At 42.9% G+C, this 14,243-nt stretch overlaps 1 protein-coding gene across 6 annotated transcripts in view; it reads left to right on the forward strand.

Annotated features, from left to right (window-relative positions):
• Positions 1–14,243, forward strand: part of npnta (nephronectin a) — a 52,243-nt gene that overhangs the window by 6,084 nt on the left and 31,916 nt on the right. For 2 of the 6 annotated variants that reach the window (XM_029749568.1, XM_029749572.1), the window contains exons 2-4: positions 1,256–1,356; positions 7,646–7,699; positions 12,214–12,306. In XM_029749568.1, coding sequence (XP_029605428.1) covers positions 1,256–1,356; positions 7,646–7,699; positions 12,214–12,306 — 248 coding nt within the window. Of the gene's footprint in view, positions 1–1,255; positions 1,357–7,642; positions 7,700–12,213; positions 12,307–14,243 lie in introns of all 6 variants that reach the window. The other 4 variants (XM_029749567.1, XM_029749570.1, XM_029749569.1 and 1 more) reach the window with 2 other exon arrangements.

Here is a 14,243-nt window from a genome sequence, read left to right on the forward strand (position 1 = left end):
TGTAACGTCAGTTCACAGAAACATAATTTAGGCTGGTTTTCATACAAGAACTGTAATAAGGTATTTGCCCATTGCCAGGATGAAAACAGCACTAGCCTCATGTTCTCTTTCCTATTTCTGAAAGATGACATTATCATTCCCCACTTTCTTTAATAGCAAATGACATTCTGACATTCTGACATTCTGCTTCTGATAATGTTTCATTTGGACGTTGGCACACAGACAGTCGATGCTCATGACGCCTCTACGTCATTTGCTATTGGCACTCAGCGCAGGGGCTTGTTCAACTGTGGCGTTCAGATAGAACTGTGTTGCGCAGAGCAGATAGGACTGTTTGTCATGCCATTGTGTCAGATCTATTAATTGTATTTCTATCTGCGATGTTCAGAACATTTCACATCACTGAATACGCCCCAGTCTGAAGATGGGGGGGATCACATTATGAACGTCACAATGATAACTCACTGCAGTCTAATCTCTAAACACGCACACACACACACACACACACACACACACACACACACACACACACACACACACACACACACACACACACACACACACACACCTTCATTCTGAGCTATGGGAGTCTCTGCCTGGCCCCACAGATTAAAGTGTCAGTGATCACTGATGTGGAGAGCAGCTTGTCGTATTAGTTACATTGGGTCCTGTTCTTCTGTAGTCTCACCCGTAAGGCTTCAGCTCTGACATCACACCAACCAACATGGCTCCCCTGTGCAATAAATGCCAACATGCTGATTGGGAAATTTCCTGTGTTTTTTTTGTGTCAGCTCGCTCACAGATACGTTTGTTTACTTTCCTTACACATTCTGAGGGACATGGGAGTAGCTTAGCATTTGGAAAACAAGTAACATTTAATTATGTGCTGGGCAAAGAATGAACAAACACATATTCAGTCTGTCAGTCAGTGCCTTGGGCTTTGTTTTGAATGAGACTGCTCTCTCTCTGTCTCTCTGTCTCTCTGTCTCTCTGTCTCTCTGTCTCTCTGTCTCTGTGTCTCTGTGTCTCTCTGTCTCTCTGTCTCTCTGTCTCTCTGTCTCTCTGTCTCTCTGTCTCTCTGTCTCTGTGTCTCTCTGTCTCACTGTCTCTCTGTCTCTCTGTCTCTCTGTCTCTCTGTCTCTGTCTCTCTGTCGCTCTCTCTCCTGGCGTGGTGGGCAAGAACAAACAGACCCTGCTGGCTTTTAAATTCGTCCATTTTAATTGGCTGTGAACTGATAGAGCTGTCTCCTGACAGGTGGCCTCGGCAGATGGCCTCGTCCAATGGGCTGTGTCGCTACGGCGCCCGCATCGACTGCTGCTGGGGATGGACCCGGCGCTCCTGGGGCCACTGCCAACGTGAGTAGTGCCAACTCTACCGTGCCCGCTGCTGGGTTAGGGTTACCGGGGGCAACCAGGGTTTCCGACGGGGGTTGCCTTGGGTTACCAGGGTGTAGCTGCTGGGATCTAACCACAATTAGGATGTAGAAAGAGGATTAAACACCAGTGTAGAATCAATCAAATGTATTTATAAAGCCCTTTTTACATCAGCCGATGTCACAAAGTGCTATACGGAAGACCTACAGTAACTAAGGGCTCTGAAACACACACTCTACCAACGAGCACATGGCACACACACTTGTTCATAGGCACATACGTGGACGTACACACACACAAAGTGAAAAATACACTTGACATTTTCACTGCTGCTGTTGAGTTTTCCGTGTTGTGGGAAAGATAGTCTAGCCGAGAATAAGGCTCTAGTGAGCAGATTCCCATTGTAAGCTTGTAGCCATGTAAACAGATAATTGTAAATGATTGCTGTGAATGTATATTTAGTAAATGTCATGTATATGTAAATGCAGGTGTGCAGGGAATCAATTTGGTGACATGTTGAGTAAATCCAGTCATGGATTCAGAGGATGCCCCTACTGTAAATATACCTAGTTTTACTAGAATCAGCCTACTTTAGCATCAATATACCTCATTTTGCTAGAATGAGCCTACTGTAGCCTCAATATACCTTGTTTTGCTAGAATGAGCCTACTGTAGCCTCAATATACCTCGTTTTACTAGAATCAGCCTACAGTAGCCTCAATATACCTCGTTTTACTAGAATGAGCCTACAGTAGCCTCAATATACCTTGTTTTACTAGAATGAGCCTACAGTAGCCTCAATATACCTCGTTTTACTAGAATGAGCCTACAGTAGCCTCAATATACCTTGTTTTACTAGAATGAGCCTACTGTAGCCTCAATATACCTTGTTTTACTAGAATGAGCCTACTGTAGCCTCAATATACCTAATTTTACTAGAATTAACACATTTTGTGCTACAGTATTACATTATACCACCGTCTGATATTATATTGACCCTTAATAAAATATCTAGCCCTATGGACAAATATTGACTGTTATGGAAACAGAGAAGTATTGGCTGCTGCCATACTGTGTAATTATATCCTGCAGAGATGTGTGAATGATATTAATAGGGAGCGCTGAAAGTGTCGAGCAGCCTGACAAATGGGAGAGACACTGAATGGCTTGCTGCACACATGATGGTACAGCTGTTGCTTCGGCTGCGGAAGTGTGATGGGTGACACCACGGGCTTACTTACGCACAACATGTAGAGAGTAGACAGAGAGAGGCTGGGCTGCATGTTGGCTCCGGCTCTGCCAATCTACTAACCTAGAAGCCTGGGGGTGGGGGATGGGTTATAATGCTTCATGTCATCGTTATAATACTTCACATCACCTTCATAACCTTTCACCTCATATGCATTTTGTTTAGCTGTTTTGTTGTTGTTGTTGTTTTTTTGATAATCACTTGTCATGACTCATGCTATAATCATGCTAGATTTTTTGGTGTTTGTTCATGTTGTCGTTTTTAGACTAAACTAAAATGTCACACTGCTGGTCCCTGTCCAAAGGTATTTACTTCACGTGGAGCTCTATTGTTTCCGTTTGGCACTTGGCCTTCCATTGGATGCCCTGTTATGGTAGCCTGGTCCCAGATCTGTTTGTGTTGTCCTACAATGACCAGAGAAGCTAGCAAGACAGTACATACTGACCTGGGACCAGGCTACTGTAATGGGGGCCCGCTTATTGCCCTTTCGTTCTCCCCTAGGTGAGGGTGTTGCGCTCAATAACCTTCACTTGGTTTAGGTTTGGCATCAGGCCCTCCTTTCAGACGCTCTGTTACAGCGGTCGACCTCGTTCCCTTCCCTTCTCCCCTAGGTGAGAGTGTTAGTGTTGAGTTGAGTAACCTTAGTGCCTGTAGGCCCACTTATCGTGTCAGATTAACATTCTGCCTCGCCGCCAGCTGACTCTCCTCTTTAGCCCTCGCTCCTCATTTGAGGTGAAAAGAAAAACAGAATATGGTAATTGCATTCTCACATAGACCCTAGCTTGAGAAAAACAAGTTATGGTAATGACATAGCGACTCAGACTTAGAGCCAGACCAAGACTGTGCTGGGAGGGAACTCAAGAGATGAGGCTCAAGACAAAGTGGCGGAATGGGATGCTTTTGTGGTTGCTATTATTTGTGACAGGCAAGGCCCCAACATGTTGCTAGGCTAGTTAGGTAAGAGCTCTGCTGTCGTGTTGGCAGGAATCCCTGTACTCAATAAGTGTTGCTTCCTGGTCATTTTGGGCTTGGCTCAGGTCCTCCCAGCTGTCCATGTTGGATCAATCAGGAAGAGGAAGTTAGCTCAGTTTCTAGAGTAGACAGAATATAACATCATTGATCAGACCAAATATTTGTTTTATTCTGTTTGGGTTTAGCTCCATCCTCTGCATTGATTTGAAATGAATTGACAGGTGAAAACAATATGGTGGAATCAAGCCCATCATAAGGCTGTCTTTCACCTGGTCAGTTCTCTCAGATCAGTGCAATGAAGGAGAAGACAGGAGGCAAGGAGAGGACAGAGTTTCTAGACAATTGAGTAATAGACAAGATCTACAGTGACAGGGATTAGTAGAGTAAGCCATGTTTCCGCTTGACGTTTGATTGACATGTTAAAGTCCTTTGGGTGAGTAGATACCTTTGACAGGACCTTGTTTCTGTTCATTAAACAGCAGTGTGTTATCTGGCTGTTTCCTCTAACACTGTTCCAAAGTACCCATCAGGAGTCTCACACATTCCATGTCAAGTACAAGAGAAAACGTCGACTTCACCTCGGAGAGTCGTCCCACCTCTCGGCGAAAGCTACTTTTACCCACCACCTGTTTTTGAAGGAAACCATATCGTTTTTCCGCCAGCCATCCGTCTCAGACGTTGTGATAAATCAATGCCATAGGAGAAAAACCAGAGTGTTCGCTAACGCCTTCAAATGTCCCCGACCAAGCGTACCACACGAGTCCAATCACTCGAGACCTCAATCAGTACTCCATCATGCCGCCGCAGGGCTGATTTAAACTTCGGAGACGGAGGGAGGCCAGTCGTCATGGATTACAGATTACACCACTGCAGTTTTGGGGCTGGCCCCAGAGATTAGATTGGCGGTGCTATCGGGTTCTGGCTGTCTCCAGCCCTGCAAGAGTTCAGTGATCGGTCTGGGTGACTGCTCACAAAGAATGGAGAACTGGAATGGGTCTGCCCCGAATTTAAAGCTCCTTGTCCCCAGAACTGAGAGAGAAAGAGGAGAGATGGGAGAGGGAGTGAGTGGAGATAGACAGAGAGTGACAGAGAGGGAAAGAGGGAGATGGAGAAGGAGAGAGATGGTGGAGAGAGGGAGAGAAAGAAAGAGAGAGAGAGAGAGGAGAGAGCAAGAGAGAGAGAGAGAGAGCGGGACAGAAAGAGAGAACCGAGAGGAAGAGAGAGAAAGGTTGAGATTTATTATAGGCCAAGCATTTCCATTGGTACTACACTGACGTGTTATGCGATTGGGTGGTTTAAATCACAGGCAGCGTTACTTCACTTTATTCAAGTGCCACCATAAACAGAGATGCATTTGCCTTGCTAAGCATCTGCAGTATATCTCCAATGATTAAATACACATCAGAATGTCCCTCAGGTTTAACTCACAGTCAGGATGAGAATAGACCACTGGCAAATCAACAAGTTTCTCTTAGTCCTCATGTCCTAGTCGTTTAGTCATAACAAGCTCTCGGATTAGACTAAAATTATGGCAAAGAGCTGCAATTAATCAAACCAACACTAGACAAATCAAACCAACACTAAACAAATCAAACCAACACTAAACAAATCAAACCAACACTAAACAAATCAAACCAACACTAAACAAATCAAACCAACACTAGACAAATCAAACCAACACTAAACAAATCAAACCAACACTAAACAAATCAAACCAACACTAAACAAATCAAACCAACAATAGACAAATCAAACCAACACTAAACAAATCAAACCAACACTAAACAAATCAAACCAACACTAAACAAATCAAACCAACACTAGACAAATCAAACCAACACTAAACAAATCAAACCAACACTAAACAAATGAAACCAACACTAAACAAATCAAACCAACACTAAACAAATCAAACCAACACTAAACAAATCAAACCAACACTAGACAAATCAAACCAACACTAAACAAATCAAACCAACACTAAACAAATCAAACCAACACTAAACAAATCAAACCAACACTAGACAAATCAAACCAACACTAGACAAATCAAACCAACACTAGACAAATCAAACCAACACTAAACAAATCAAACCAACACTAAACAAATCAAACCAACACTAGACAAATCAAACCAACACTAAACAAATCAAACCAACACTAAACAAATCAAACCAACACTAGACAAATCAAACCAACACTAAACAAATCAAACCAACACTAGACAAATCAAACCAACACTAGACAAATCAAACCAACACTAAACAAATCAAACCAACACTAAACAAATCAAACCAACACTAAACAAATCAAACCAACACTAGACAAATGACACAGATGGACGGTGATTTTTTAATGAATTTAATCAAATATCTCGAAGCCTCCTCAGTTGCATCCTATTCAATCTCTCCTCTCTCTTTCTCTCTCTTTCTCCTTTCTCTCTCTCTCTCCTCTCTCTTTCTCTCTCTTTCTCCTTTCTCCCTCTCTCTCTCTTTCTCCTTTCTCCCTCTCTCTCTCTTTCTCCTTTCTCCCTCTCTCTCTCTTTCTCCTTTCTCTCTCTCGCTCTCCCTCCAAATGGAAAGTCCCAAATTAACACTCTCTTACCGGTCTATTGCTTTGATCCCGGATTTCGGAAAAGAAATCCAAGAGGATACCGATCTTCAGTGCAGTTTTCCCCGAGACTGTTTAGTCGGTTTCCCTCTCGAAGTACAAAGTAGCTTGGATTAGGAGAGGACTTTTAATTGGTAATGGAAGCCAATGAGTGAGTGACAAAATGGGTAAACTGATACAGTTTAACCAATACCCTGGCTGTGACCCCTCACCCAGGGGGAGTTAGGATATGCAAAAAACACATTTCCAAATATAGGACAAATTTAAGCACCCATTAAATAATAATAATAATAGTCTTGTCACGACTTCCGCCGAAGTCAGCTCCTCTCCTTGTTTGGGCGGCGATCGACGTCACCGGCTTTCTAGCCACCGCCGCTCCATTTTTCATATATCTATTTGTCTTGTCTTAAATAGCCTCTCTTTTTCTCATTTTCTTCAAGGCCACTATCTGATATTAGCTGGATGGGGGAAATCCATTCAATAGAAACTTAATCATGTAGTTTGATCTGTTAGTGGTAATGAGGTAAAAGAGACAAGGAAGGTAAGGTAATAAAAAGTACATGGATTCTGAAAGGGAGAAATCAATAGATTGTGTTTCAATTCAACATAGGACTAGGAAGGATCAAATACTTTGTCAAATATCAATCTGTTCATACCTAAGCACTTGTATTAATTCTTTGTCAGACACAGAAAAATATGCTGCGGCCTCCTTCAAAATGTGGTAACGGTGGTGGCATTTTTATCCATCAAAAGAATGGAGGAGGAAATTGAATTGAACATGACAGAATCTGCAGCCTGTCAGTGTGTTAGAAGAAAACGCCTTATCTTTCTTCTCTCGGCTTGTGATGTAAACGTTCCACAAATATGCAATTAGCCAGCACGATGCCACGCATAATCTCTGCGGACACCACGGCACAATTTGACCATAAATGTAACTAATTAAACAATCTAAACTCCAATTTGGAAACATATTTCAAACATAGCTATTAGCTACTAGCAACATTGCGTGATGAGAAGCATCCATTCTCCATGGGGCTAATGCTAACTTCCATTTAAATTCAATTTTCACTTCGTTTCCCATTGACATCAATGCATTACTAGACTTAAGTGGAAGTTGGGATTCACCCCTGTGCTTACATTTAGTGTGATTGATCTAAACTTGAATTTGTAAGCATATTCAAGATGTAGCTACTAGCTACATTGCATGTTGCGAAGGGGAAGTGACATCCGACGCCCGTTCTCTGTGGTTGTAACCATGTAATGTGTGTGACTCCTTGTTATGCTTTGTGCATCATTTCAACAATGCTTTACTGGTCGAAAAGAGACCCGAGCACGGCTCTCTGGCTCTCTCATGCCTTGATTCTGTTCTCTCATCCAACCAAGACAAAACGCCTGCTGGAATGTTCTTTTCTTTGTGTTTGCACATTTGTTTTGCAGCAGGTGTCTTCGCTCTAACCCACAGAGTAGTCGGGAGAATAAGGTGTCCGCCACAAGGTCAGCTGCTCCACATATTACTTTAAAATAATTCTTGGCAAGACGGGGTCCCGAAGGCAGTGAGGCACACACATCCTCTGAATCCTGGCTTCACTGATTTATTAATAGTCACCTCCCACCTTCTCCCTCATCCTCCCCCCTTCCCCATCCCCTTGGCAAAGAAATATCTCCTCCCCTTCTGGCTTGAGAACTCTGGTGCTGCAGCCACCGTTTGGCGCTCACACCAGCAGCGTGACTGAAATGTTTGGCGTTCACACCAGCAAGTTGACTGAGAACTATGTGATGCCCTCAGATGGCTAAGTGTTTAGTTATTCATTTCCTGTGAGTTTGATATCCTTATATAAACTACATACAGCTGCCTAGTTAGTACATGAAAACTTCATCAACCAAGAGCCTATGTAAAGTAATTGTAGTTCAATGTCTATTACTTCCCAATCTTCAAAATGGTAAGCCTACATCAGTGATTAAAGATTATATATTGTTTTTTTGTTGTTTTTTTGGGGGGGGACTCAGTCGGGGTCTTAACTTACTGTTGCAAGTTAAAATAGTAGAATGCACAAGGTGCAATAAAGAAATGTGGTTGTGCATCAGCTGTTTTTCTCTTGTTATGTCAATCACTGATAGTCACTCAATTAGCCATGTCAGCTGAACTATTTCAAATTGGTGAGTTAGTCTAGCGGCCAGCTATCTAAATTTAGTAATCATGGTCGAATTACCAGCCGGGGGGCCCCCATTGATTTTGTTATTCAGTCTTACTCAGATACTGTATCATATTAAAAACTGCATGCAAATTCTCTACACCCTGTGGCAAAATGCATAGAATTTTAGGAAATTAGATGTAAAATAGCAAATTTTCCTCTGTAGAATTGCACGAAATTAACTTCGCTGTCAAATAAGGGAATGCTAAAATGTTTTTCTAGCAATGTGGTGGGGGGGGGGCTACATGTATGTCAAGCAGTACAGTAAAAAAATATCCATATTTTTACCTAAATACAACGATTTTGACAATATCGTATGCTGTATCTTAACATTTGAACTGTCTTTGCCAAACACTGTCAAGTTACAGTAGTTAGCGAAATGTAGCTGGAGCATACTTCCTCATTCCAATGAAGTTCACAAACATCTGATAGGACCCCCAGAGACCAAAAGTAGACCAACATCCATAGCGTAGACATTAAAACCAGTAAATGGTGATAGCGCTGAAGGCATCCACGTATTCCTATGGAAGCCGGAAGTATTTGAATTTGAACCACGCCATATTGCTGAATGGGGCTGAATGGCACCAAGAAATCACTAAGGATCATGGTAAAAGTGGCCGTAACTAGCAAAGGATCATGGTCGATGTAGTCGTTTTCATCTTACCTGAGAGAGCCAACTCCACCGGGCGCGAGCCTGCCGGCCCGTGATTGGTCGTTGTCAGCACGTGGTCCTGTGTGACGACAAATGTAGTAGTCAGAATGGATCACTATTTAATTAAATATCTCGATTTGTTTGACCGTGGGATTGAACTTGATGATAAAAAACTAATATTAGAGGCCAAAACTGCCGTCAAAACCTTCTTTGGGGATGGGGGGCGTTCTGGCGATTGTAATTTACATAGGCTTTCTAGGCCAGACCAGGGCTTTTGGCACTGCTAGGTTGCTAGCAGCAGCTGACCAGCAGAGCTCGTGACTTCAGGCTCCAGTCTGGACACTGGGGGCCTGATCCTTAGATGGGCTCTAAGGATGGATGGCCAGAGGAATGCCTGATGCAAACTGGTGTGAAGGGGTGTCATCAGTAGGTATTCAGGGAACGAGAAGCGCGTTGAATTGGAGCATGTAGTTGCTCCTCTACGGTTGCAGTGGCCATTTTTAGTTCCTCATGTCGTTTGATGTGGTCTAATGAGCACAGGGTATTTCCCTGGGCCGCACCGCAGATTTAAAAAGACCAACCTTTCTCTGAACCCAACATCCTGGGATGGGTTACTTCTGAGCATGCTTGTCCTCATACTACCCTCTGTGGAAAAACTTTTAAATAAAACCCCTCACAGCTCGTGACTGACCGTGTCAGCTGTATTAATAAATGATTGCATCAACTTTAATTGGCCCAAATCACTGACCAGATAAGGACTTGAACTTGACCTAACAAGTTTTACACGTTTCCCTGATTCAACTCCCCCCGCCAAAATATGTCGCACCCTTTTTTTATTTTTAATCAGGGGCGTAATCTAGAGGTTTCACAGCTCACCTGCGTCCTCGCGTTAACACCCTATCTCATATATCCCAGGTTTGGAAAATGGGCTAACACTGTCTTGTCTATTAGGTTACACATTCTAATAAAGTGGAATGAGACTACACAATGCTATCTCCTCCAGGTGAAGGAATCCCCACTAATGGCTGTGAATTCAATATTAACAATGTTCCAAGCCGAAATGTGAACACTATCCCTCTATCACCTCCAACGCCCCATCCTCAAAGGTTTAACCGCCTCAATGATACTCTTCATATAGCTACTTAATTCAATTTCTATTGACATTTTGTGAATGGGCATTTTGGGTAACCTATATACTGGTGTAGGATCTTAATTTGAGCCGGTTTGCTACAGCAGGAAAATTATCCTGCAGCAACAGGAAATGTGAATTATTATGTGGATTATGATGAACAGAGGTTTTTTTTAGAGGTAGATACATTTTTCGTTAAGGAAAATCAAGTCTGAAACGTAAAAGGTGAAAACTCTTATCGATGTGCCCTTGAGCAAGGCACTTAACCCTAATTGCTTTGTAAGTTGCTCTGGATAACACCATCTGCTAAATGACTAACGTGTAAAGTGGAAATTACAAACTTTAGAATACTTTTTAAGCCTTGAATACACCACAAGTTTACATTTTCCATGCTGTGCAGGAAAATTCTCAGCAACAAAAGAGTGATCAAATTAAGATCCTACATCTGTAGGGTGTACTTGCAGTGCCAAAATTAAACTTGTCATGCTTGCTTATATCTTTATAGTTAAGCAATGCTCAGCTAGCCTTCATGATGTTGAGTCTCCACTCTTTCCCACTGCACCTCTACATTGTACTTCACATAATGACGGTATCAGGCGCACAATAAACCTGTGACAAGATAAGTGAGCTTGCCCAGACGTGTCCAATCGTGATGCACACACGCACACTCACCCCGCTTCCCACCACAAACACATATAACCCCCCACCCCCGTCTCCAACTCCCACCGTAGACATAATTAACGAGCCTGATTGGTCCCTATTATGACAGACGTAATGAAGCTTTTAATGGAAATTATTACCAGTTGGTTGAGGCCCCTGTATATCAGCCATGGTTAGTATTCTGCAGTGAACACAGTGAGCAGTACAGTTAGACAGAACAGAAAGCAGAGCAAGCCTCCAGCTCTGTGGGTGCGTCCCAAATGGCACCCTATTCCCTATGTAGTGCACTACTTTGGAACAGGGTCAATTGAGCTCTGGTCAAAAGTAGTGCACTATGTAGGGAATAGGGTAGCATTTGGGACTCGGGCGACTCCAACACCAGAACACACAGAGATACTGTAAAGCTTTACTATTGCCTCAAGTCCTAATGCCTTCATTTGCCCTAAACAACACTTCACACAAAGGACAACCAGCAGCCAGAAAATGTTCTGTTTTATTGTGTTTCTACTGCCCGATACTGAACATAATGTTCAATGCAAGCATTTGCTTTTGTGTGCTTTAACGCTGTGCTAATAGTGAGGTATTAGGCTATTCATTTAGTTTAGCTGTGTTGGCCGTTTTCTACAGTAAATATCAATGCGGCCGCTTTCAAAGCCAGGAAAATCAGCACTTCAGTGCTCGCACAAAGTTCAAGTGTTTTAATCGCTTAGGGCTTGCACGGTTTGAAATTGATAAAATTCAACAAGGAAACAGGGTTCTCTCTCCCAATAAGCCAGCGCTGTACAGTAATACAGTTTAGAAGTTGTATGAAAACATGGTTTAACATGAAAATGTTATCTCTGTACATTGTTGAACCCCTATTCCCATCGCCCCTAATCCCACACAAGTATGACACACGCGTCGCTGTGCTTGCATTGTCGTACTTAGTAAATCAACAAATCAAAGAAAATGTTATTAGTCACATGCACCGAATACAACAGGTGTAGGTAGACCTTACGTTGAAATGCTTACTTACAAGCCACTAACCAACAATGCAAGAAAATATTTTCTAAATTATTTTCTAAAAAACATAATAAACTAAAGTAGATCAACAGTAATACACACCAAGTTACTGAACAAGTCAGACAGGATTAAATGCTTTCTCATATCTGATCTGAGACCAGGGCTTGTATTCACAGAGTGTCTGAGAGTGCTGATCTAGGATCAGTTTAGCCTTTTAGATCATAATGAATAAGATTTCATAGACACCGGGCACCTGATCCTAGATCAGCATTCCTATTCTGAGACGCTTTATGAAAACAGGCTGGGAGTGTGTTCCGGGGAATTGCTCTACTCACTTGCCTTTTTCCTATCTATGGGAATCCTCCCCAAACAGCTCTGTGCCAGCACGGGTGTAAGCATGGAGACTGCGTAGGACCCAGCAAATGCAAGTGTCACCCCGGCTTCACTGGAAAAACCTGCAATCAAGGTAAGACCGTCCTCCTCAACGCCCACCAGTAACTCGGTTGACTTTGTGATCGTGACATTGTGACATTGTGATGCTTAATGACGCTTAATGACGTTTAATGACGTTGTGATTACACCCTACACTAAGATTGGATAGACCACTTGGTGTCTTCTGTGTGAAAATACCCTGTACCTTTTATACTCCTGTAGAGAAAGCGGGAGAGAGCGAGAGAGAGTTAGTCAGTCAGTTAGTGAGAGAGAGAGAGAGAGAGAGCGAGAGAGAGAGAGATAGGTAGTGAGAGATAAGGAGGGAGAGAGAGAGAGAGAGTTGGTGAGAGAGAGAGAGAGAGAGAGAGAGATAGTGAGAGAGAGAGAGGGATGGGTACTTAGTGAGATATGAGAGAGCGAGTTAGTGAGTGAGAGATAGAGTTGGTGAGAGATAGAGATAGTCAGTGAGAGAGAGAGCCATAGTGAGTTAGCGGTCGTTCTAATCTGAGCCAGCATGCCTTTACTCAGTGCTTCAAGGCCCCTTTCATCCACCTCCATCCAGACCTGCTGACATTCATATTTTCCAAAGGAAACTAATGGAGGTCAAACTTCACCCGGCCCTGAGCAATGGCATGATAATCATTGTTTATTGTCTACAATGCACACATACAGTACATAGCAACAGGATCAGGCGTACTAATGTTGCCGTTTTATTCATTGATTCATAGCTGATGCAGGATGCAGGCTAGCTCTCTCCATAGTAGTTAGATACTATAATCGCACAGGAGAGGGTGGTAGAAACAGCCTGAATCAGCACAAATGGAAATGCCTGCTGTGCGCCAGGGCCGCGCACACACACACACACACACACACACACACACACACACACACACACACACACACACACACACACACACACACACACACACACACACACACACACACACACACACATACACACACACCCTCTGCAGATAACATCTCAATTACTGTCCTGAGATAACTCAGAGAGCAGGCTGAAAATGCTGTGCAACGAGTAGTCTGTTGAGAGTTACAACACAGTGAGTGAGTGAGTGAGTGAGTGTACGTGCGTGCATGGGTGTGCGTGTGTCTGTCTGTGCCTCTATATTGAATTGAATGACCCCCTCAGTCAGGGAGGGTTAGTTTCAGGTAAATCCGAGTGGCTTGAAACTACTTGTGGAATTCACGCCTTAAGACAGGAATAGGATAGCATGTAATTAAAAACATAGAGGGAGAGAGAGAGGGGGCGAGGGGGTTGAAATCCTTTCCGGAATGTAGAAATGAGTCATCGTACATGTCTCAAGCTAAGGTGGCCCATGGCAGGTTGGCTGGACGGCTCAACTTTGATGTAGTTGCTAGAAAAATAATCAAACATGGGTCATGTTTGTTAGTAACCAAAGGAAGAGAACAGAATCAAACTGGGAGGGACTACTTAGACAGGTCCAATAAAAAAAAATTACATATTCGTTTTCCGCTGCAAAATGGTTTAAAACCTTTTCCGTTGCGTGCTCTAATGAACACATCTCTGACTTCCTTACTTTGACTAGGACGGACGTTGCTCTTTTATCAATGTACTAATAATAAGACTTGTCTGACAAACTCTCATTTAAAAAATGTCAAATGCTTAAGTGTGCATGGAACTCAGTTGGCAGAGCCGTGCCTTAGACAACACTTGGCTTTGACATCTGGTGTGACTGACTGAAGAGCTCATTAAAGGGGCAATCTGGGGATTTTTCAAGCGATCGATCATTTAGAGATAATGTATGTCTAATACGTCTAATAGATATAACCTTCAGCGGGAATCATTCCACGTCGCCGCAGAAACATAATTAATTATTCAAAAGATTGGATTTCTTTTCTCCATTCAAAGTAGTGATTTGCTGTTAACCGTTGATTTACCGTTCTAATGTCAGTCGAAGACACACTGTGAATGTTCATTTTCCTTTATGC

Source organism: Salmo trutta, chromosome 4 (genome assembly GCF_901001165.1).
Source record: "Salmo trutta chromosome 4, fSalTru1.1, whole genome shotgun sequence".
Taxonomy (NCBI): domain Eukaryota; kingdom Metazoa; phylum Chordata; class Actinopteri; order Salmoniformes; family Salmonidae; genus Salmo; species Salmo trutta.